Source organism: Electrona antarctica (genome assembly GCF_951216825.1).
Source record: "Electrona antarctica genome assembly, chromosome: 21".
Lineage (NCBI taxonomy): Eukaryota > Metazoa > Chordata > Actinopteri > Myctophiformes > Myctophidae > Electrona > Electrona antarctica.
Window position 1 is genome coordinate 4,962,435 of NC_136802.1, and position 22,684 is coordinate 4,985,118.

Here is a 22,684-nt window from a genome sequence, read left to right on the forward strand (position 1 = left end):
AAATGGAGGATGGTGGGATGAGAGACTGTATTTTTTGTGACGGGGAGGAGGGGGTGGGTGTTTGAAGATGTGAAAGTCCCCCAGGCTTCAGAAGCTCCCTGCCTTCCCCACCCACCGTCAGAGGGAGGACATGCCCAGGCAGAGTGCTCCGTGTCGGGCTGCCAGTATCTCTTCCCTCTCCACCCCATTCCTGGTTCTCAAAAGATTTCCTGTGACCCCCAGGGGGCTAGCAGGATATCTGAGTGTGAGAAGAAGAGCGTATGCACGCACGCGCACACACACACACACATACACGCACACATGCACGCACACACACACACGCACACACAGGACTTGGTGACAGCCTGAGAACTATGCAGCATTGTTGTCATAGACACTGTGACATAGTGATATGATCCCTATGCACGGCTCAGTGAAATGCTCAATGTTCACTGAACTCTGGTGAGTTCCGTTTAAAGGTACGTTTAATCGGGACGGGCATCGATAACGCAGACGTTGTCGTCTGGACCAACCACAGCTCTGCTCCGGATCTGATCATGAGGGAGACCTGTCATTGATCCAGACCTGGAGGAGCCCTGTCGTTGATCCAGGCAACAACGTGTGCGTTCCTCACTCCCTGTTTGGAGTGAGGAAGGCCCCTTAACTCTGACGATTGTACTGAACACACACACACACGCACACACCCACACACGCACGCACGCACACACACACACACACACACGCATCCACTGCTGTGAAAACCAAGTCATGCCTTTTTTATAGACTTTATTCAGAGATCTCTCGTCTGCTATAAAAGGGCTAAAAAAACAGAATCTAAAGAATTGCACCAACCAGATTAACTTATATAACTGTATAAAAAACAGAAATGAAATCGTCATTGTCCCAATAAATTATTTCACTGACTTCAAAAGAGATGAATGTGTGTCCTGTAGTCTGTCTTGTCCTGTCGTTCTTTGTCTCTCTCAAACAATAGCGAGCGAAGGTTCGCAAAAGATGTCAATTTGTTCTTTTATTTCTACACATGCCTTAAGTTACGTTACAAACATTCCAGCTGTGAAGCCTTCCTGGCCGGATGTAACTTAAGGCACATGGAGAAATACAATAACAACAATTCGGAGTGCTACCCTGAGCTCGCCATTGTTTACTGATGTGTTTTTATGAGTACAACAATGCACCGCCACAAGAGTCAGAGGAGTGCAGTGGCTTTGTCTCTCTCGCTCTCTCTCTGTCTCTCTCTCTCTCTCTCTCTCTCTCTCTCTCTCTCTCTCTCTCTCTCTCTCTCTCTCAATAGAGGGTATGCGCATGCATAAAGTGAATGGCAGATCGAGTGGCAAAGTGAGTGACAAAGGGAATTTACTGTTTAAAGTAATTTCATGCAATCAAATAGGTCTTTTCTGTTTGGATGTATGGGCTGTCAAGGCCAGAAAGTAGTTTTTTGCCACTCAGTAGGCTTTCCCGCATAACTTCCTGGTATGATGATGATGTCACGCGCATACCCTCTATATCTGGTCAAATGACGGTCCGCAAAACGTTTCACGGGCAGGGCGTCGAGGCCATCGGATGCTTGTCGGGCAGGGCGTCGAGGCCATCGGATGCTTGTCGGGCAGGGCGTCGAGGCCATCGGATGCTTGTCGGGCAGGGCGTCGAGGCCATCGGATGCTTGTCGGGCAGGGCGTCGAGGCCATCGGATGCTTGTCGGGCAGGGCGTCGAGGCCATCGGATGCTTGTCAAGTCATTTTATGTTTGGTTGCTCTCGGTCGGGTGTTGCGCTCTGAAAGGCCGCGACAAGTGTAAAGTCTGCCATTACGACGCCATCAAGGCCTGTCAACGAAATCAACTGTAGATTTAGTCAACTATAATCATTAGGATTATTTAGTCGACTAAAACTAAAACTTTTCAGATGACTAAAACCGAATACAAATTTACTCAAAAGACTATTGATAAACTACATCTAAAATTTATGTCAAAATTAACACTGGTCTCAATCAATACATGAATGAATTCACATACTACTGTTGACTCCTGAGATGCTGCCCTCCACACTCTCCTATTATATCTAGTATCAGGTCTTGAGCTCTACAGTGTCCGCTAAGCTGTCGTGCTGCCATACATCTCCCTATAGTGCAATTCTTCCCTTTCCTGGCTTTGCCCTGGTTGGCTCCTACAGTGTCCCCTTGCTTGCCACTAGTTCTGTGTGCATGCCTGACGCAGTGCCCTGCCAGCCTCGCATCCCTTCACTTCATCTGTGACCCGTTTTGGGTCCCCATAGAGGACCACATTTCTGGTGGTCCCGGTCATGTGATAGCTAGTGCCATTCATAGCATTCTGCTGTAGACTCCATCCAGGGCCCTTCCGGTTGTGCTGTGAGGGTCCATGTCTCTCAGCCCCACGCAGCAGTACTGACCCCACTGAGGGTCCAGACCGCAGTACTGACCCCTCTGTGAGGGTCTATACAGCAGTACTGACCCCACTGTGAGGGTCCATACAGTACTGACTCCACTGTGAGGGTCTATGCAGCAGTACTGACTCCACTGTGAGGGTCCAGACAGCAGTACTGACTCCACTGTGAGGGTCCAGACAGCAGTACTGACTCCACTGTGAGGGTCCAGACAGCAGTACTGACTCCACTGTGAGGGTCCAGACAGTACTGACTCCACTGTGAGGGTCCAGACAGCAGTACTGACTCCACTGTGAGGGTCCAAACAGCAGTACTGACTCCACTGTGAGGGTCCAGACAGCAGTACTGACTCCACTGTGAAGGTCCATACTGCAGTACTGACTCCACTGTGAGGGTCCATACTGCAGTACTGACTCCACTGTGAAGGTCCATACTGCAGTACTGACTCCACTGTGAAGGTCCATACAGCAGTACTGACTCCACTGTGAGGGTCCATGTCTCAGCCCCAAGCAGCAGTACTGACTCCACTGTGAGGGTCCATACTGCAGTACTGACTCCACTGTGAGGGTCCAGACAGCAGTACTGACTCCACTGTGAGGGTCCATGTCTCTCAGCCCCAAGCAGCAGTACTGACTCCACTGTGAGGGTCCATACTGCAGTACTGACTCCACTGTGAGGGTCCAGACAGCAGTACTGACTCCACTGTGAGGGTCCAGACAGCAGTACTGACTCCACTGTGAGGGTCCATGTCTCGGCCCCACGCAGCAGTACTGACTCCACTGTGAGGGTCCATGTCTCGGCCCCACGCAGCAGTACTGACTCCACTGTGAGGGTCCATACTGCAGTACTGACTCCACTGTGAGGGTCCATACTGCAGTACTGACTCCACTGTGAGGGTCCATACTGCAGTACTGACTCCACTGTGAGGGTCCATGTCTCGGCCCCACGCAGCAGAGGGTCCATATGATTGAGTGTGTGGACTTCATTTTAAATGTGTTATGTCCGGTATACCACTTGATACAAGTCCAAACTTGTACACGTTGACATGTAGGACCCCACCAGATATTCGTAGCCTCGAAACCCTTGTTCTCATCCAAGAAACAACGAGGGCTCCCCGGGGGGGGGGGGTGTCAGAGATGTATTGACAAGTCGTTGCTTTGACGTGCGCCGTTGTTTTCCAGAGGGCTACGCCCACGCCCTGCGGCGGGGTCCTCACATTTTGGACGTGACACAGCGCCACTGCATCTGGTTCCATTTGAACTCCCTGCTGTGAAAACTGGGATCAATTGTCACTTTGGATTTGCAAATCAAAGTTTGACTGTTGTTTTGGGAGGAGGAGGACTTTGAAGATCGTAACTTAAGCTCTGCGGTTTCAGACGGAGGATTTTTAAGGAGAATAGTCAGAAAGGGCCGAGATGTCTTTGGGCGGGCTGTTGGGCTGTGATTTAGGGCCCGTGTTTCGGATGGGTCGTTCGCCGTGATGGAGTATTGGTGTCGCAGCGTGCGTGCATGCTGTGTGTCTTACAGTGGTGTGTGTGTGTGTGTGTGTGTGTGTGTGTGTTACAGTGATGTGTCCTAAAGAACTGGAGACACAGATGTTTTCCCCTGGGTATAGGATTGCAATGAATTAATGCAATAGTAGGGAATTTGTTGTGTGTGTGTGTGTGTGTGTGTGTGTGTGTGTGTGTGTGTGTGTGTGTGTGTGTGTGTGTGTGTGTGTGTGTGTGTGTGTGTGTGTGTGTGTGTGTGTGTGTGTGTGTGTGTGTGTGTGTGTGTGTGTGTGTGTGTGTGTGTGTGTGTGTGTGTGTGTGTGTGTGTGTGTGTGTGTGTGTGTGTGTGTGTGCGCGTGTGCTCTTTAACATCTGACAACCTTTTACAGATGGTCCAGTCTGGGACGATGGGACATGCCCACAGTCAGTTTTTGGAGGGTTTGGAACCAAATGGACCCTTAAGTTATGGGTCTGTAACTCTGAGAGTGTACAACCCATCAGAGACACTGCCGAGTGGCATTCTTGTTGTTGTATCATGATTCCAAGACAAACATGTGCCATAAGTTTGTGATTGTAACATAACTGCACCCAATGACCCATAATGTTTGTATCCTTGTGCATTTCCCTTTAGTGTGTGTGTGTGCGTGCGTGCGTGCTCTGTGAAGACGGCTGTCCGGCAGACAGTCACACTTTTGACTCACCGTCTTATCGGTTCTCTCTATCTAGTCAAAGCGTGTCTCAGGCCACATAATCTCTGTGAGAAGGAATTCCGGGCTGTGTGTGTGTGTGTGTGTGTGTGTGTGTGTGTGTGTGTGTGCGCGCGCAGCGGCAATTCCATGTGTGTGTGTCAAGGTATTGCGTTAGCATACAGATATGGGTAGCATTCCGTATCTGTGCATGTATCAAGTTGCGCGTGTGTGTGTGTGTGTGTGTGTGTGTGTGCGCGCGTCACGTCAGAGTGCATGTGGGTTTTATACTGTACTGTGTCTAAAGTTGTTTGTGTGTGCGTGCGTGCGTGCGTGCGTGCGTGCGTGCGCGCGCGGGAATGTGAGCCGTCTGTAGCCACTATGTAATGACTCAGGGTATTTGTGAGCTCAGATCCTGTGTGTGTGTGTGTGTGTGTGTGTGTGTGTGTGTGTGTGTGTGTGTGTGTGTGTGTGTGTGTGTGTGTGTGTGTGTGTGTGTGTGTGTGTGTGTGTGTGTGTGTGTGTGTGTGTGTGTGTGTGTGTGTGTGTGTGTGTGTGTGTCAGATCCTGTCCCTGTAGAATTCACATGGTGCTCGTGTTACCTACCTGCTCGTGGCTGCGGCATTCTTCTCACACCTACGTGCACGCACACACGCACGCACACGCATACACACACACCAGGTCATGTATTCTCTCATGCTTCTCGCTGTTCTACCTTGTGTGTGTTTTCCTCAGGTTGTCCATTTGGTTCCATCTGTACATGCTCTGAGTTATTGACCCATGAGGGTCCATTTGGTTCCTAACTATCATTTAGGTGGGTAGTGGGGGGTCCCCAGACCCCACTTTGAGAACCACTGCGTTAAGTGAGAGGAAACATCTTCTAAGTGAGTCACTACAGACTCCCCCCCCCCCCCTTCATCTCTCAAGGGGGGCGACACTTAATCGAATCAAACTAATTAATTTAAGCGACTATAAAAAACAATCCATTTTTATCAATAGTCGGGCCGCAACGCATTGTGAGCTTGTAGGTCGGATATTTTCGTGCAACACTGTTGTACAATGAAGTAAAAATAGGCCTATTAATTAGTGTGTTGATTTTTTTTTTTTAAAGAGCATTTTTGTGTCAATCCATATATCAAGAAAAAGGTATACGCTTCTCAATTACTCAATGAATCGAGACTAGAATATTCGCTACCCTAAATGGTAAATGGTGCATTTATATAGCGCCTTTATCCAAGGCGCTTTACATAGATTGTGCATTACATTCACCCATTCACACACACATTCATACACCGATGGCGGCGGAAACCATGCAAGGCACCAACCAGCACATCGGGAGCAATTAGGCGTTCAGTGTCTTGCTCAAGGACACTTCGACACCAACTCTGGGGGAGCCCACAGGGATCGAACCGGGAACCTTGCGGTTGCCATCCTGTTTTTATATACACTCTACCCCTGAGCCACCGCCGCCGCCGCCGCCCCTACCCAGATAATCGGTATAGTTTCAGCCCCATATCTCTCAATAATGGAGTGAAAAAAGACAAGAATACGTATTATTACTCCTTCTGCACCAAATAGGGACACAAAGACGCCAGACGTGGCTCAGATGTTTTGTACTGAAGTGAGTGGTGCCATTGTTGTGTGTGTGGGACAGAAGACAGAGCCGGGGGGGGGGTGTGTGTGTGTGTGTGTGTGTGTGTGTGTGCGTGTGTGTGTTTGTGTGCGTGTGTGCGCGTGTGTAGAGCCAGGGCTGTGGGAACTTTCTCATCACCTCAGGTTAAGCCTGACAGGGGAACACGTAACACAGCCCAGGTGTTGGGTTCCATGCACCGAGTGACACATGGACGCACGCACGCGCATAAACACAAACACTGCATGCTCGCATGCGCACACACACACACACACACACACACACACGCATGCCGGTATTACAATACTTATATAGGATATCGTTATTTTTACAGTTTTTTCCCCCCCTTTTGAACACTGAACCTAAAGCCGAAAATAGGTGATGTACAAGAAGTGCTATTTTCAGTGTGCAACGAAGGATAAATGACCCATAACGACATGAAAGTCAAAATAATAATAATAACTTTAAATGCCAAGACATTATTGTCTATTTCTCTCAATCTACTATAACTGTAAGCACACTGATATGAACGATTCATATGTAACGATCGCTCTCATATTGTTGTTTTCATGTTGGTTGTAAAGCATATTATTTTCAAACATCAAATCATTATGCCTGTTCCAAAACCACTGCCTGCTTTCTCACGCCTCTCGTGCAAGCGCACAGTTCATTGATAGCATAGACGCGCGCACACACACACACACTTGTCTCATGACCCTCAGGAATGCGTGCATGCACACGCGCGCATACACACGCACACACACAGGGGTGTAGAATGACACCTGGAATTGGCCCATTACCACACAGTAATGTTTTCACTGCCTTACAATGTGTTGTACAGGTAATGACAGCCCTGGGAACTGGAGAGGAGAGAGAGAGAGAGGAGAGTAAGAAGGCTGAGCTAATTGGATGTCTATAGAGCACCGAAGTCTGACGTCAATATCGATAGAGGGCTCAAATCCACAGGTTCATGTACTTTTTATTTGCATTGTAATCCCCATAGGGGGGATTTTAGATCGCCTCATATAAGAACTGTGTTTGAAAAGTAAACATGTCATCCAGGCCGCTTCACTCACATGGATATGAAGAATCAACTGACTGAGAGAAAACGCTATTGTTACTGCTACTGAATTAGTTACATTTTCGCTAGAAACAGACTGTATCATATGTGACCAAATTTGACTGAGGGACTGCCATTGGATCTTGACATATTGACATATTGGTTGTTCAGTTTGACCCACCAGTTTTGGAGATATGGCGTATAGAGTAATGTCTTGCAGAGAAACAGAGAGTTGAGAAAACAGGCTTGAAAGGTTCACTTCTGTGGTTTCTAGCATTACACCTACAGCTACATGTTTAAGCATTTATTTCATATTTGCATGTCAATTTCAGCTCTGACACTTATTTCAGACATGCTCTAGTATGTGAAGAGTCTGCCTGTGCTATTTACTCATTTTGGAAGAAAAAAATAAGTTTTTCTCCTCTGGTGAAAAGCTGGAATTTGCACGATGGCAGGCTCTCAGTCAAATCTGGTCACGTATATGAGTGACTGACTGTCATAAACGATACAGAGACACCTCCCTGACAGCTTGTTTATTTATGGACCACAATGCTTATATGAAACGATTTTAATTTAATTTATGAGCCCTGCATGTTATTCTCCACAGAGAAATTACTTGAACCAGGGGAATCGAGGGGACGAGCGAGTGACGTTGAGAAATGACAGTTACCGTGTGGGGGTCCCTCTACTGTACCCTCTACTGTACTGGCACACCCGAAATCACCATATATACAGTTAATATGTGTATGTGTTTGTGTGTGTTAGGTTGCGCACAGGTGGTGAAAAACAACCATGCTGTTTTCGTGCTCAGACTCACCCAGCCACCCAGCCAGCCAGCCACCCACACACCCACCCACACACATAGTCACTTAAAGATGGAGTGCCACAATTCTTGTATTTTCCAGTTTTTCATGTGTCTATGAGGTGACAGTACTTCATTAGACACCCTGGAGTCGTTATTTGTGCAATGATGTATTCCCTTTGTATTTAGGGTTTCTTCCTGGAGGCTGAACCCTTGACAGTCAAACGTGCCAATGAAAAAAAGAGTAATATACTGACATCACATTATCAGTCCCTCCCCTAACACCTCCCCCTTTATCATACAACTACAACTGTGGGTGCGGCTTAAGTTCAGGTGGATCACCACCCATCACCACCCACCAGGCAAACCAGGCATACTTAATGAACTGGTGGGGGTGCCCACATAAAAACGACATTTTAACAAATACTGTACACTTTTTTGAAAAACTTCTTCCTCCTAATATAACAATAAGACCTGATGATCATGTTTTAGGGTGGAAAAAAATCATGGCACTCCATCTTTAAGGAAGTGGTTGCAGCACTTAAAATTTTAAAAGTATGATAGAACAAAACAACACGCGCGCGCACACACACACGCCAACCCCATGGTGCTGTGGTGGCCTGCAGCATGCTGCTGACCTGAATCAGCCCAAAGGCATGTATTCCAGATACTGTACATCAACATTATATCCAAGCCAGTCGTCCTCAAAGACCCCTCCCTAATTGCTGTGATTGGCCAGAATGCGTGGAGGGAATCGCTTGTTTTTTTCGGTTCATTCGGAAACCTTTAACCCATTTTGGACTGAGACCAGATTCTACAAAATGTAATCAATCAATCAATTATCAGTGGATTTCAAACTATTTCATGTCAAGGACCCGAAGAATTATATGTAATTGAGTTAAAACCGTTCACTGTGAAACAATATACAGTATATTCAAAGATTTGTGCCACATTTTCAAGATCTTTCAAAAATAGCAGATCTACAAGCTTGTAGCTTGTAGATCTGCTATTTTTCAACAGCTAAAGTATAACATAATGCTTTTAAAACACCAAAAGGGGTTCCCGTCCTGAACGAGTTAACAAGTTGGACGAGCACGCTGCGGCCGCTTGTTCGCCCACTTGGCGGCTCTCTCTCTCTCGGACGCGGCCTGGAGGCCTCGCTGTGGGCGCGGCCTGGAGGCCTCGCTGTGGGCGCGGCCTTGCCTTGTTTACAAACATCCAGTGACTTTGAGCATTTGTGTGGTTTTACAAATGCTTGAGTTTTAGCCTAAAACTAAATTGTCTTTGGAATGGAATGGCATATAATCAGGGGTTTCCTCCAAAACATATTTTTCAACTCATGACCGAAAAGAGAAATTACCGGTACCTGCTTAAGCCCTATTTAGAATTATTAACAATTATTTATTAACAAATATCTACAAGCTGGTTCACTTGAAAACATAACAAGTGAACCATCTTATAGTAGATTATCTTGCTGTGAGACAAATTGTGTCACGACCCTTCGTTTGGGAAACACTGACAAACTGCAGACTAAATCTACATATGCAGACTAAATCTACATATGCAGACTAAATCTACAACTGCAGACTAAATCTACAACTACAGACTAAATCTACAACTGCAGACTAAATCTACAACTGCAGACTAAATCTACACCATGGATCTCTTGTCCACTATAGTCCCTTCCTAACATTTTAGTCTAGTTTTTATTTGACGAAATTGACAATATATTTAGTCTTAGTTTTAGTCAGTCAGTTTTCATTTAGTTTTCATTTAGTTTCCATCAGTGGGAAAAGGTAGCCGACGAACATTTTTTTGTCATAGTATCAGTCGACAGAATCATCAGTGGCACATGGATACAGCTGGCCAGATGGAATTGATAGTTGTTGGCAAGTCTGGAGGGAGAACAGATGCAATCAACACATGTTCTGGAATCCACTAGACAGGCTGGAACACGGGCCGCATTCTATGGAATATTATAATAACAATGTATCCGGAGGGCATATATATATATATATATATATATATATATATATAGGGGAGATTGTTCTGCTATGAAATAATTGGCGTGAGACGTAGAGAGAGACAGAATCCTTTCTCTCTCTCCGTGTTGCACGGTACTCCGTTGGACCACTCGAGCATTAGGCCGTTTAGAACTGAGGACGATTCTACAAATGCCTTCTAAATCTTGACATGAATATGGTTCTATGTCAGTCGTTCTCAAACATTTTCATGTCAAGGACCCCCCCCAAAAAAGATATTTGTAATTGGCAGCTTACCCCCATCTGAAAATACCATAGGTTGTTCCAGGGTCCCCCCCCCCCCCCCCCCCTAGAAGCAAAGATTTGAGTTAAAAAAAAACGTTTGCACTGAAAGAATAATGTATTCAACGATTTTCACTACATTTTCACGATTTTTCAAAAAAATAGATCTACAAAGCTTGTAGATCTGCTATTTTTCAATAGCTAAAGTAGAACATAATGCTTAAAACACCAAAAGGGGGTTTCCGCCCTGAATGGATTAATTGGTCCATCACCGGGCGACATGTGAGTGATGACATGGACGATTTGGGCCGTGACCTCTCCTCTCTCTCAGCAGGAATTTGGCGGGGCGTCGGCCAACAGGCCAGGTCAACTCCAGAGCAGCGTGCGTATCGTTTTTCATACAGATGGAGGAGGCATTGAAAACGTATGGATTTATTTATCCCAATGTTTACATTATAGCACATTATCCCTGCTGTAAGTAAGGTATACTTCTGCCATGAATTCACATGCGTGTCAGTCACACTCACTCGGTGCCTAGATAGTAGATATACAGGCTTTTACAACTAGGGTTAACTAGGGTTGTCCCGATCGGATCGGGTGATCGGAAATCGTCATTTTCAAATGATCGGAATCGGATCGGGAGCCAAAAAACGTGATCGGGACATCCCTAGTAGTATCAATATGATATCCATAAATTGTCTGTGATTTGGGATATAGTACTATTGTGATATGGCATAAACGTGTTCTATTAAATATGAAATATCGGATCGGGAAATATCGGTATCGGCAGATGCTCAAAATCAAATCATCGGAATCGGATTGGGAGCAAAAAAACGTGATCGGGACATCCCTAGTATTAACTATTAACATACTGACCCACCATAATCAACAGAAAAAAGCTTCATCATCATCATTTTTCGACCATGGTCGAGATCGTGGATTTCACAATAACACGCCAGACTTCCTGGTCCTTCATAACCATCCCCAGTTCCTGCTTACTGATGCCTGTGTCCCTAGCGATGACATCAGAGGGAACGACAGTTTTCTATACCTCTGGTCTGCTTTGAGGCAGGACTCCAGAGAAGAAGGGAAGATATAACCTCATTGTCAGCTCTGTATAGCAGTGGCCGGCAAACTGTGTTCTTCTGGATCGGACTAGTGAAGAAACACGGGGAAGGTTGCCGTATATTAGATCAGTCGATGGGTGGCTCTTCCAAGACAGATTTTGTGCTCTCATTAGAAGGCGGGTGTAAGTGCCATCCAACCGTTTCTCTAGTTTCTTTGAAAGTGTCCCTGTCTCGGAAAAAAGTTTACAGTGTGTTCCCACCTTAGTATGAGGTGTGTAAGTATAAGTAACCCTACGTTTTAGCACGGGCGAACAGCGGCCTCTATGGGCGATACAAATCTCCTAGTGCCTAGTGGGTGTTCCTGCTGTCATCTCCTATATGTCCTCCTATTGGTTGGTATGGAGGGTAAACAAAGCAACACATGAATTTGATTGGCTACCGCCGGACGATGTCGACGTTCCTCTGCACACTTTTTGCTTATAGTTTGTATTCCATCTGATGCTTATGGATATGGAATATCCATTAACCCATTTAGACCTGAGTTAAAAACATTCACTTTGAAAGAATATATATTCAAAGATTTGCGCCACATTTTTTACGATTTTTCAAAAATAGCAGACCTACAAGCTCGTAGCGCGCCACTCGGTGGCGCGCTACGAGCTTGTAGATCTGCTATTTTTCAATAGCTAAATTGTAACAATGTTTAAAACACCATTTTTGGAGTCCTTGACTGCAAACATAGAACACAATTCATCCGAGTCATTAAAGAATAATGCAACTGACATTTGTAGCGTGCAATACAATTGTATTTGACCCCCTGGGTATTCTCTGATCTTGATTGACTTCAACGTCGATGCTGCCTGCCATTGTTTCTGAATTATCTTCTTGTCTTTGAATTTCTTTAAAAAAAATATATATAGGCAATTATATTATGTTCCCCCTTTTTCCTCCAAATGTAGTCATTATGCCAATCAACTACCCACCCATCTATGCACACAGAATCACTCTTCCTACTTCAGGGCAAGGTTAATTAAATAATGTTAGGAAGCGAAGACTCCATGGAAGGAAAGAAACATGCGCAATTGAGATCAGGAAGTTGTACATGCCCAAATTTGTGCATGTACAACTTTCCTGGTCTCAAAAAACCCAGAATGGAACAGAGCCTTCATTAGTATCATCGGTAACACCTGTGAAGGAAGTAGGGAAATGGCCCAAGTTCTTCCCAAATGGCCCAAGTTCTTTCCAAACTGGCCCAAGTTCTTCCCAAATGGCCCAAGTTCTTCCCAAATGGCCCAAGTTCTTCCCAAATGGCCCAAGTTCTTCCCAAATGGCCCAAGTTCTTCCCAAATGGCCCAAGTTCTTCCCAAATGGCCCAAGTTCTTCCCAAATGGCCCAAGTTCTTTCCACTGGCAGGTGAGCCTATTGGCTCACCTGCCAGTGAGGGCCTCCATCCTCCTGATCCATTCAATCTACCAGCTCACAACATACGGAGCTTGTGCTATTTTCACATCCCATTTCTCTTTTGAGTCTCAAGTTCAAATCTAACACCTAAACTGTGCAGTGGTGTGATTTGGGGAACTTTAATTGTCTCCACCAGGCCGAAGGCATGGGGAGAGAGTATGTTTTGCACTCCGTCCGTCCGTGTGTGTGTGTGTGTGTGTGTCCGTCCTTCCTTCCTTCCTTCCTTCCTTCCGTCCGTCCTTTATCAGCTAATCTCCGCCACTGTTGGCCCGATCCATGCCAAACTTTGCACACACACTCCCTGGATGCCAACAACGAACCTCTGCCCCAAATATTCTTCAATGGCCTGTTATAGCGCCACCATGAGGCCGATTTAGGCAAAACACATTTCTGTACATTACCCGTACACATTTTATCCATACATCACACAATTCGGTATACACTATCTTCATAGTCATGTGATCAACACGGATCTGCTCCATCCTGATTGGCTAACATTGCCTTCCAAAGTTTTCAGGAGTGGCCCGTTTTGTTCAAAATGCTGCACATGTCCTGCTCATCCAGAATTCTATCCTCAGAGATGCTATGAGTGATCTGGCTCTGCATTTCCTCAACAAAAGAACATTGTTGCAAAAAACAAACAAACAAACAAACATGTTTATATTACTCCTAAACATTTTGCCAAACATCTCACACAGTCCTATCCTCCTGGTGGAGACCTGTGCCCGGAAGGGCACTTTTTCTAGTTACCCCTGCGCCACCCAAGCACTTTAAAACATTTCCAGTCAAATATTTACTTAATCCTGTTTAACATTATATGTTACCTCCATTTATACAGCACACATTTTGTCACGGAATCGTTCACCCTCGTCACGCTCTTCACTCCGTAAGTCAAAGCATTGCAATATGGCTGACATTCTTTGTGTGTGTGTGTGTGTGTGTGTGTGTGTGTGTGTGTGTGTGTGTGTGTGTGTGTGTGTGTGTGTGTGTGTGTGTGTGTGAGACTGTGTGTGTGTGTGTGTTTGTGTGCGCGTGCGTGACTGTGTGTGTGTGTGTGTGTGTGCGTGTGACTGTGTGTGTGTTTGTGTGCGCGTGCGTGACTGTCTGTGTGTGTGTGTGTGTGTGTGTGTGTGTGTGTGTGTGTGTGTGTGACAACGTGTCCCGTGGATTTATGGGAACAGTTTGTGCTCCCGTTCTCTCCTCAGTGAATGCATTGTCTCGGCTCCCCTTTCCATTTGGTTCAGAACGAGAGCCCTCCTTTAGGGCCTGTTTGAATTCATCTCAGACTCCCATCGTGATAATCAGAAACGCAGTGGAATTTCTGGCAGACGGTTCTCCGGGCCTGTCAACAGCTCCGTCAATGCATTAGGGCCCGCGCCAAACATGTCCGACTCCACATGCTAAGCTGTATATATATGATGTTCTGAAAACCCCCAAAACATTCCTTTTTTTCAACATATTTTAACTCATTCTGGGCGGGAACCCCTTTTGGTGTTGTTGTAAGCATTATGTTTTATGTTATACTTTAGCTATTGAAAAATAGCAGATCTACAAGCTCATAGCGCGGCACCGAGTGCCACGCTATGAGCTTGTATAGGTCTGCTATTTTTGAAAAGTCGTGAAAATGTGGCGTAAATCTATGAATATATATTCTTTCAGAGCCAACTTTTTCAACTCAAATCTTTGCTTCTGGGGGGGGGGGGGGGGGGTCCCTAGAACAACATATTTTCAGATGGAGGTCGGCGCCCAATTACTGATAATTCTGTGGGTCCTTGGCATGAGGTTGGCAAAAGGTTGAGCACCATGCACTGACAATAGAAACATGGGGTTTTCTCAGAGAACTGTCAGGATTTAGAAGACATTTTGTAGAATCTAGTGTCAGGTCTAAATGCCTTAAGTGACGCCTTTCCACTGTGGGTAACCAGCAGGGGCTGGTTGTCCATTTGTCACGTTGTTACTGCACGTTGTGACAAACCCACATCCACCAACACAACATGGCTGCCTTTGCGCTTTTTTACCATTTTAAAGCACTTTGCACACTGTTTTTTCTGCACAAAGAAAGAGGACGCTTTTTTTCGAACACATCCCAGATGTTGAAACTACTAAACCACTGGAAATGAAAATGATAATAAAAGGACCCTGCAGTGCTAGCAGCCCCTGGAGTCTGTGGTGCAACTGAACATTGGATTGCAATGTTTGGTGATAGAGGAGCAGCCATGTATGAAGGGGTCACCACAATCTGTATATGGGCCTACTGAGGGCTTCGTTAAGGTACGCAGAAAATGCCATGGCGATAATCCAGACAGATGTTTTTGAGATAAGCATGTGTTCAAGTATTACAGCCTGGCCCAGCCAGCATGCTTTCTGGTCTAGAGGGGCGGGTAGCCTGGCCCAGCCAGCATGCTTTCTGGTCTAGAGGGGCGGGTAGCCTGGCCCAGCCAGCATGCTTTCTGGTCTAGAGGGGCGGGTAGCCTGGCCCAGCCAGCATGCTTTCTGGTCTAGAGGGGCGGGTAGCCTGGCCCAGCCAGCATGCTTTCTGGTCTAGAGGGGCGGGTAGCCTGGCCCAGCCAGCGTGCTTTCTGGTCTAGAGGGGCGGGTAGCCTGGCCCAGCCAGCATGCTTTCTGGTCTAGATGGGCGGGTATAGCCTGGCCCAGCCAGCGTGCTTTCTGGTCTAGAGGGGCGGGTATCCTGGCCCAGCCAGCGTGCTTTCTGGTCTAGAGGGGCGGGTAGCCTGGCCCAGCCAGCATGCTTTCTGGTCTAGAGGGGCGGGTAGCCTGGCCCAGCCAGCGTGCTTTCTGGTCTAGAGGGGCGGGTAGCCTGGCCCAGCCAGCATGCTTTCTGGTCTAGAGGGGCGGGTAGCCTGGCCCAGCCAGCATGCTTTCTGGTCTAGAGGGGCGGGTAGCCTGGCCCAGCCAGCATGCTTTCTGGTCTAGAGGGGCGGGTAGCCTGGCCCAGCCAGCATGCTTTCTGGTCTAGAGGGGCGGGTAGCCTGGCCCAGCCAGTGTGCTTTCTGGTCTAGAGGGGCGGGTAGCCTGGCCCAGCCAGCATGCTTTCTGGTCTAGAGGGGCGGGTAGCCTGGCCCAGCCAGCGTGCTTTCTGGTCTAGAGGGGCGGGTAGCCTGACCCAGCCAGCATGCTTTCTGGTCTAGAGGGGCGGGTAGCCTGGCCCAGCCAGCGTGCTTTCTGGTCTAGAGGGGCGGGTAGCCTGGCCCAGCCAGCGTGCTTTCTGGTCTAGAGGGGCGGGTAGCCTGCTCCAGTCAGCGTGCTTTCTGGTCTAGAGGGGCGGGTAGCCTGCCCCAGTCAGCGTGCTTTCTGGTCTAGAGGGGCGGGTAGCCTGCCCCAGCCAGCGTGCTTTCTGGTCTAGAGGGGCGGGTAGCCTGGCCCAGCCAGCGTGCTTTCTGGTCTAGAGGGGCGGGTAGCCTGGCCCAGCCAGCGTGCTTTCTGGTCTAGAGGGGCGGGTAGCCTGGCCCAGCCAGCATGCTTTCTGGTCTAGATGGGCGGGTATAGCCTGGCCCAGCCAGCGTGCTTTCTGGTCTAGAGGGGCGGGTATCCTGGCCCAGCCAGCGTGCTTTCTGGTCTAGAGGGGCGGGTAGCCTGGCCCAGCCAGCATGCTTTCTGGTCTAGAGGGGCGGGTAGCCTGGCCCAGCCAGCGTGCTTTCTGGTCTAGAGGGGCGGGTAGCCTGGCCCAGCCAGCATGCTTTCTGGTCTAGATGGGCGGGTATAGCCTGGCCCAGCCAGCGTGCTTTCTGGTCTAGAGGGGCGGGTATCCTGGCCCAGCCAGCATGCTTTCTGGTCTAGAGGGGCGGGTAGCCTGGCCCAGCCAGCGTGCTTTCTGGTCTAGAGGGGCGGGTAGCCTGGCCCAGCCAGCATGCTTTCTGGTCTAGAGGGGCGGGTAGCCTGGCCCAGCCAGCACGCTTTCTGGTCTAGAGGGGCGGGTAGCCTGGCCCAGCCAGCATGCTTTCTGGTCTAGAGGGGCGGGTAGCCTGGCCCAGCCAGCGTGCTTTCTGGTCTAGAGGGGCGGGTAGCCTGGCCCAGCCAGCGTGCTTTCTGGTCTAGAGGGGCGGGTAGCCTGGCCCAGCCAGCGTGCTTTCTGGTCTAGAGGGGCGGGTAGCCTGGCCCAGCCAGCATGCTTTCTGGTCTAGAGGGGCGGGTAGCCTGCCCCAGCCAGCATGCTTTCTGGTCTAGAGGGGCGGGTAGCCTGGCCCAGCCAGCGTGCTTTCTGGTCTAGAGGGGCGGGTAGCCTGGCCCAGCCAGCATGCTTTCTGGTCTAGAGGGGCGGGTAGCCTGGCCCAGCCAGCACGCTTTCTGGTCTAGAGGGGCGGGTAGCCTGGCCCAGCCAGCATGCTTTCTGGTCTAGAGGGGCGGGTAGCCTGGCCCAGCCAGCGTGCTTTCTGGTCTAGAGGGGCGGGTAGCCTGGCCCAGCCAGCGTGCTTTCTGGTCTAGAGGGGCGGGTAGCCTGGCCCAGCCAGCGTGCTTTCTGGTCTAGAGGGGCGGGTAGCCTGGCCCAGCCAGCATGCTTTCTGGTCTAGAGGGGCGGGTAGCCTGCCCCAGCCAGCATGCTTTCTGGTCTAGAGGGGCGGGTAGCCTGCCCCAGCCAGCGTGCTTTCTGGTCTAGAGGGGCGGGTAGCCTGGCCCAGCCAGCGTGCTTTCTGGTCTAGAGGGGCGGGTAGCCTGCCCCAGCCAGCGTGCTTTCTGGTCTAGAGGGGCGGGTAGCCTGCCCCAGCCAGCGTGGACAGGCTTCAGGGAATTTCACGACATTCGGCACAAAATGTCCAGGATTAACTGATTAGAAGTTAGACGACTAGCTGGTTTATTTATTAGAAGTAGATGACTTGGTTGGCAGAGGCGTAGCCTACACAACAACCGCAATGCACTATTTCTATATAAACTTAAAATAGCTCTCAGGGTTTATTTAGCTGGGCAGATGCAGTGCAGTAAATTGTGAACAGATTATCTTTCTGCTCTCTCTCTCTCTCTCTCTCCTCTCTCTCTCTCTCTCTCTCTCTCTCTCTCTCTCTCTCTCTCTTGGAGGCAAAATATCTTTAGGAGATTTCAACAGAGCACCGTTAAAGGATTCTGGCGAGGAGTTCTACTCCTGTCATATTTGTCATGTCTCTCAGATTCTCTCCCCCGAACTGCGTTCGTCTATAAATCATTCCTGGTGCCAGAACCGTCTCCTCCTGCCAAAGTGAGATGATTGCTTTGACGTCACTGAATATGAATAACCTGACAGACCTTTTGATCTGGTCTTTATATGTTCTCCATTACTCTGATATTTAGAGCTATTAACCTGTCCCAGTGCTATGATGTCATAGCAGCCTATATGTTACTCCCCTAAGCTCAGTCAGTGCTTTTCAGAGTTGGAGACCCCCCACTCCCAACCAGGGGGCCAAAAAGAAAGGCTGGGGGAAAGTCATCATAATTTTAATTCAAATTAAAATCATAATTCTTTTAACATTGCATCACGATTTTGGCGTCTTGATTATATGGTCCCAAATTGTTTGAACATTTTCAAACATTAATTGTTGAATGCATTTATTTATTCATTATGAGCTTGGTCGGTCAGCCATTTGGCAATAGGAGGCAGGGCTGCAGCCGGAAGCTATACGGCTATTTGGGAGTCACCAGTAGGAGGCAGGGCTGCAGCCGGAAGCATATACAGCTATTTGGGGGTCACCAGTAGGAGGCAGGGCTGCAGCCGGAAGCTATACGGCTATTTGGGAGTCACCAGTAGGAGGCAGGGCTGCAGCCGGAAGCTATACGTCTATTTGGGAGTCACCAGTAGGAGGCAGAGCTGCAGCCGGAAGCTATACGTCTATTTGGGAGTCACCAGTAGGAGGCAGGGCTGCAGCCGGAAGCTATACGGCTATTTGGGAGTCACCAGTAGGAGGCAGGGCTGCAGCCGGAAGCTATACGGCTGTTTGGGGGTCACTCACTGGCAAACAAAACAGAAAAGCTAAGGGCGCACAACAGTAGTAGCTGATGTAGAGGTAGTGATGCACCGATGTATGGGTAACACCATCGGTATCGGCCCCGATATTGCCGTTATCGGTCAATATCAGTATTGGTAAATAAAACTGACATTAGCCGATGGCAATAGCCGATGTTTATCTGTTGATAAGTATACATTTTGCATTAGCTATGTATTTGGTGTGTTGGTTATCTGCAGTCTACCAAGCTGTATATTCTGAACATTTATTTATTGTATTGAGGGTATGCGCATGCATAAAGTGAATGGCAAATCGAGTGGCAAAGTGAGTTTAACATTGTTTAATGTCGTTTAATGCAATCATATACATGTAGGACTTTTCTGTTTGGATGTTTGGGCTGTCAAGGCCAGAAAGTTGTGTTTTGCCACTCGGTAGGCGTTCCCGCATAACTTCCGGGTTTGATGATGATGTCACATGCATACCCCGAATAGAAGATGTATTTGTCTCTCAAAAGGCACAAAAGGGGAAATAAAAAAAACAACAAAAAACGAAATAAACATATCGGTATCAGTATCGGCTAATTAAATTGTTATTTTTAACATCTGTATCGGTATTAGCCAAGTATTTCCATATCGGTACAACAATAGCTGGCACTGTACATTTCTGCAAATCCCAAGACTAACCCATTCTGGGCGGGAACCCCTTTTGGTGTTTTGAACATTATGTTATAATTTAGCTATTTAAAAATAGCAGATCTACAAGCTCATAGCGCGCCACCGAGTGGCGCGCTACGAGCTTGTAGGTCTGCTATTTTTTTTAAATCGTGAAAATATTTATTTCAGAAAACTGGAAGATTTAGAATATTTTTTTAAAATTTTGAGGTCAGGCCTAAATGGACCAAAGACTTTTGCAGACCATGACGACTGAATCCTAGGTTTCCAAGTCAAGCATTTTGTTCAATTGTTTGTGAAGCATATTTAAACGATATATATCAGATAATGTACTATTCTCTTTCAGTTGGTATGCAGCTCGGCCTGCCTGTCTGGTTGGCAGCTCCGCAGGTCGGCGCCTCGCTTTGGTGTGCCTCAACGGGGCTGCAAGCCCGCTGCGCGCACCTGCCTTACAACGTTTAGACCTGACGTCGACATTTAAAAAATGTCTTCTAAATCCTGACAGTTTTCTGAAATAGGCCTTGCTCAATATTTCATGTCAAGGACCCTAAACATTACATGTAATTGGCCACCGACCCCCATCTGAAAATATGTTGTTCCAGGAACCCCTCAGAAGCAAAGATTTGAGTTAAAAACGTTTGCTCTGAAAGCATATACAGTATATTATTATATGTGCGCCACATTCTCACGATTTTTCAAAAATAGCAGACCTACAATTTCATGAGCTTGTAGATCTGCTATTTTTTCAATAGCCTAAAGTACAACATAATGCTTTAAAACACCAAGAGGGGTTCCCGTTCAGAATGGGTTAAAACGTTGGCATGCAATTTATGGGCCGTTTTCAGGTATGTGCAAGTTAGACTCGGCAATGATTTCCTTCTGCCAATATTGGGTTGGTTTCAAAGTGCAGCAATCACAGAAATGAATGCTTTGTTGTCACGTACTTTGTGGGTTTTCCTTAGAGAGAGATTCATTACATACTCAAGTCTTACAGGACTTTAAAATCTGAAACATCCTCTGAGGACTTATTCTACTCCTGTGGTTTTCAACCCTTTTCATTTCAAGGCCCATTTATTTATTCTGTATTTGAGCCACGGAACCACCATCTGATGACGTTTAGCCTCTCAGACCCATCTGAGCCACGGAACCACCATCTGATGACGTTTAGCCTCTCAGACCCATCTGAGCCACGGAACCACCATCTGATGACGTTTAGCCTCTCAGACCCATCTGAGCCACGGAACCACCATCTGATGACGTTTAGCCTCTCAGACCCAAAACTAAAGAATTTGTCCACATTTCCATGATGTATTGATGTTGCTACCATGAGGAGAGATAACAGGCAAACGTTGATCGAAGATAACAAATCCTTGACCACTGGTGGTCCCCGGACCACCTGGAACACCATCATGGACCACTGGTGGTCCAGGTGGTCCCCGGACCACCTGGACCACCATCAGGGACTACTGGTGGTCCCCGGACCACCTGGACCACCGTCAGGGACCACTGGTGGTCCAGGTGTTCCCCGGACCACCTGGACCACCGTCAGGGACCACTGGTGGTCCAGGTGTTCCCCGGACCACCTGGACCACCGTCAGGGACTACTGGTGGTCCCCGGACCACCTGGACCACCGTCAGGGACCACTGGTGGTCCAGGTGTTCCCCGGACCACCTGGACCACCGTCAGGGACCACTGGTGGTCCCCGGACCTCCTGGACCACCGTCAGGGACCACTGGTGGTCCAGGTGTTCCCCGGACCACCTGGACCACCGTCAGGGACCACTGGTGGTCCCCGGACCACCTGGACCACCGTCAGGGACCACTGGTGGTCCCCGGACCACCTGGAACACTATCAAGGACCACTGGTGGTCCCCGGACCACCTGGTTGAAAACCACCGTTCTACTCAGTTGGTGGTAATTAAATTAATGACAGAAAAAAAGAAAATAAGCTTTCAGTTCAACTGCTGACCACTAGCTACACACAGGCTCTAGTTATTCTAAATGTGTCCACTAGGGGCCACTAGTGTGTCCATGCATACTGTAGACACGGACCAGTAGGTGATCTGTGGGTGTTTTTGCACTACTGTTATTTATGTTGTGTTTGATTTGCGTCTCCATGTTAGACTGTGTCTCCATGCGTCTCCATGTTAGACTGTGTCTCCATGCGTCTCCATGTTAGACTGTGTCTCCATGCGTCTCCATGTTAGACTGTGTCTCCATGCGTCTCCATGTTAGACTGTGTCTCCATGCGTCTCCATGTTAGACTGTGTCTCCATCCGTCTCCATGTTAGACTGTGTCTCCATGCGTCTCCATGTTAGACTGTGTCTCCATGCGTCTCCATGTTAGACTGTGTCTCCATGCGTCTCCATGTTAGACTGTGTCTCCATGTTAGACTGTGTCTCCATGCGTCTCCATGTTAGACTGTGTCTCCATGCGTCTCCATGTTAGACTGTGTCTCCATGCGTCTCCATGTTAGACTGTGAGATGAAACAGATGGAGAGATTATAAAGGATCTTTTGTTCTTTGCTGCATCTGGAAAATGATTAATGTTCACCTACTGCACAAAACATTAAAGGTATGCGAGAGTCTGTTATCTACTAGCACAGCGTGTCTGTCTGTCTGTCTGTCTGTCTGTGTGTGTGTGTGTGTGTGTGTGTGTGTGTGTGTGTGTGTGTGTGTGTGTGTGTGTGTGTGTGTGTGTGTGTGTGTGTGTGTGTGTGTGTGTGTGTGTGTGTGTGTGTGTGTGTGTGTGTGTGTGTGTGTGTGTGTGTGTGAGAGAATCAACTGGGACAGGAGATGGACATGTTGGCTACATACAATTTGCTGAATTCACCTCACCGGCCATGCATGAGCAGATAGAGATTTTTTTTTATCCCACAATTTTTGTAAACTATTTTTTTCACCCAGTGCCAGTTGTCTATCATGTAATCCTGGGCGCTACACTCCCTCTGCCAACCTGGGGAGAGCAACGGACTGACCTCATGTTTCCTTCAATGCATGAGGAGTCCAAGCTGCTTCTTTTCACCTGGCCAGACGTAGCGCATGGAAGGAACACGTTATTCCAACCAGTTCCTTCCCCTCCTTCAGGCGCCCCGGCTGGCCAGGGGGAGGCAGTTTTTGTGTGTGAGGGTACCTACCCTAGGGGACACGGGGAGAACATGTGGACTGAGAGAAGATTATATTTAGGGTTTTTTTGGCCCAAATCTAACTGAATGAAACATGGC

At 48.0% G+C, this 22,684-nt stretch overlaps 1 protein-coding gene across 1 annotated transcript in view; it reads left to right on the plus strand.

Moving 5' to 3' along the window:
* Nucleotides 1-21,943, plus strand: part of LOC306913818 (H(+)/Cl(-) exchange transporter 5-like) — a gene marked incomplete at its 3' end in the record, with an annotated part of 109,977 nt that extends 88,034 nt beyond the window's left edge. Inside the window, exons 17-20 of the mRNA XM_079490629.1 lie at nucleotides 4,278-4,311; nucleotides 21,611-21,661; nucleotides 21,723-21,773; nucleotides 21,881-21,943. Of these exons, the coding sequence (XP_079346755.1) occupies nucleotides 4,278-4,311; nucleotides 21,611-21,661; nucleotides 21,723-21,773; nucleotides 21,881-21,943 (199 nt within the window). The remainder of the gene's footprint in view (nucleotides 1-4,277; nucleotides 4,312-21,610; nucleotides 21,662-21,722; nucleotides 21,774-21,880) is intronic.
* Between the last annotated feature and the right edge of the window lie 741 nt (nucleotides 21,944-22,684).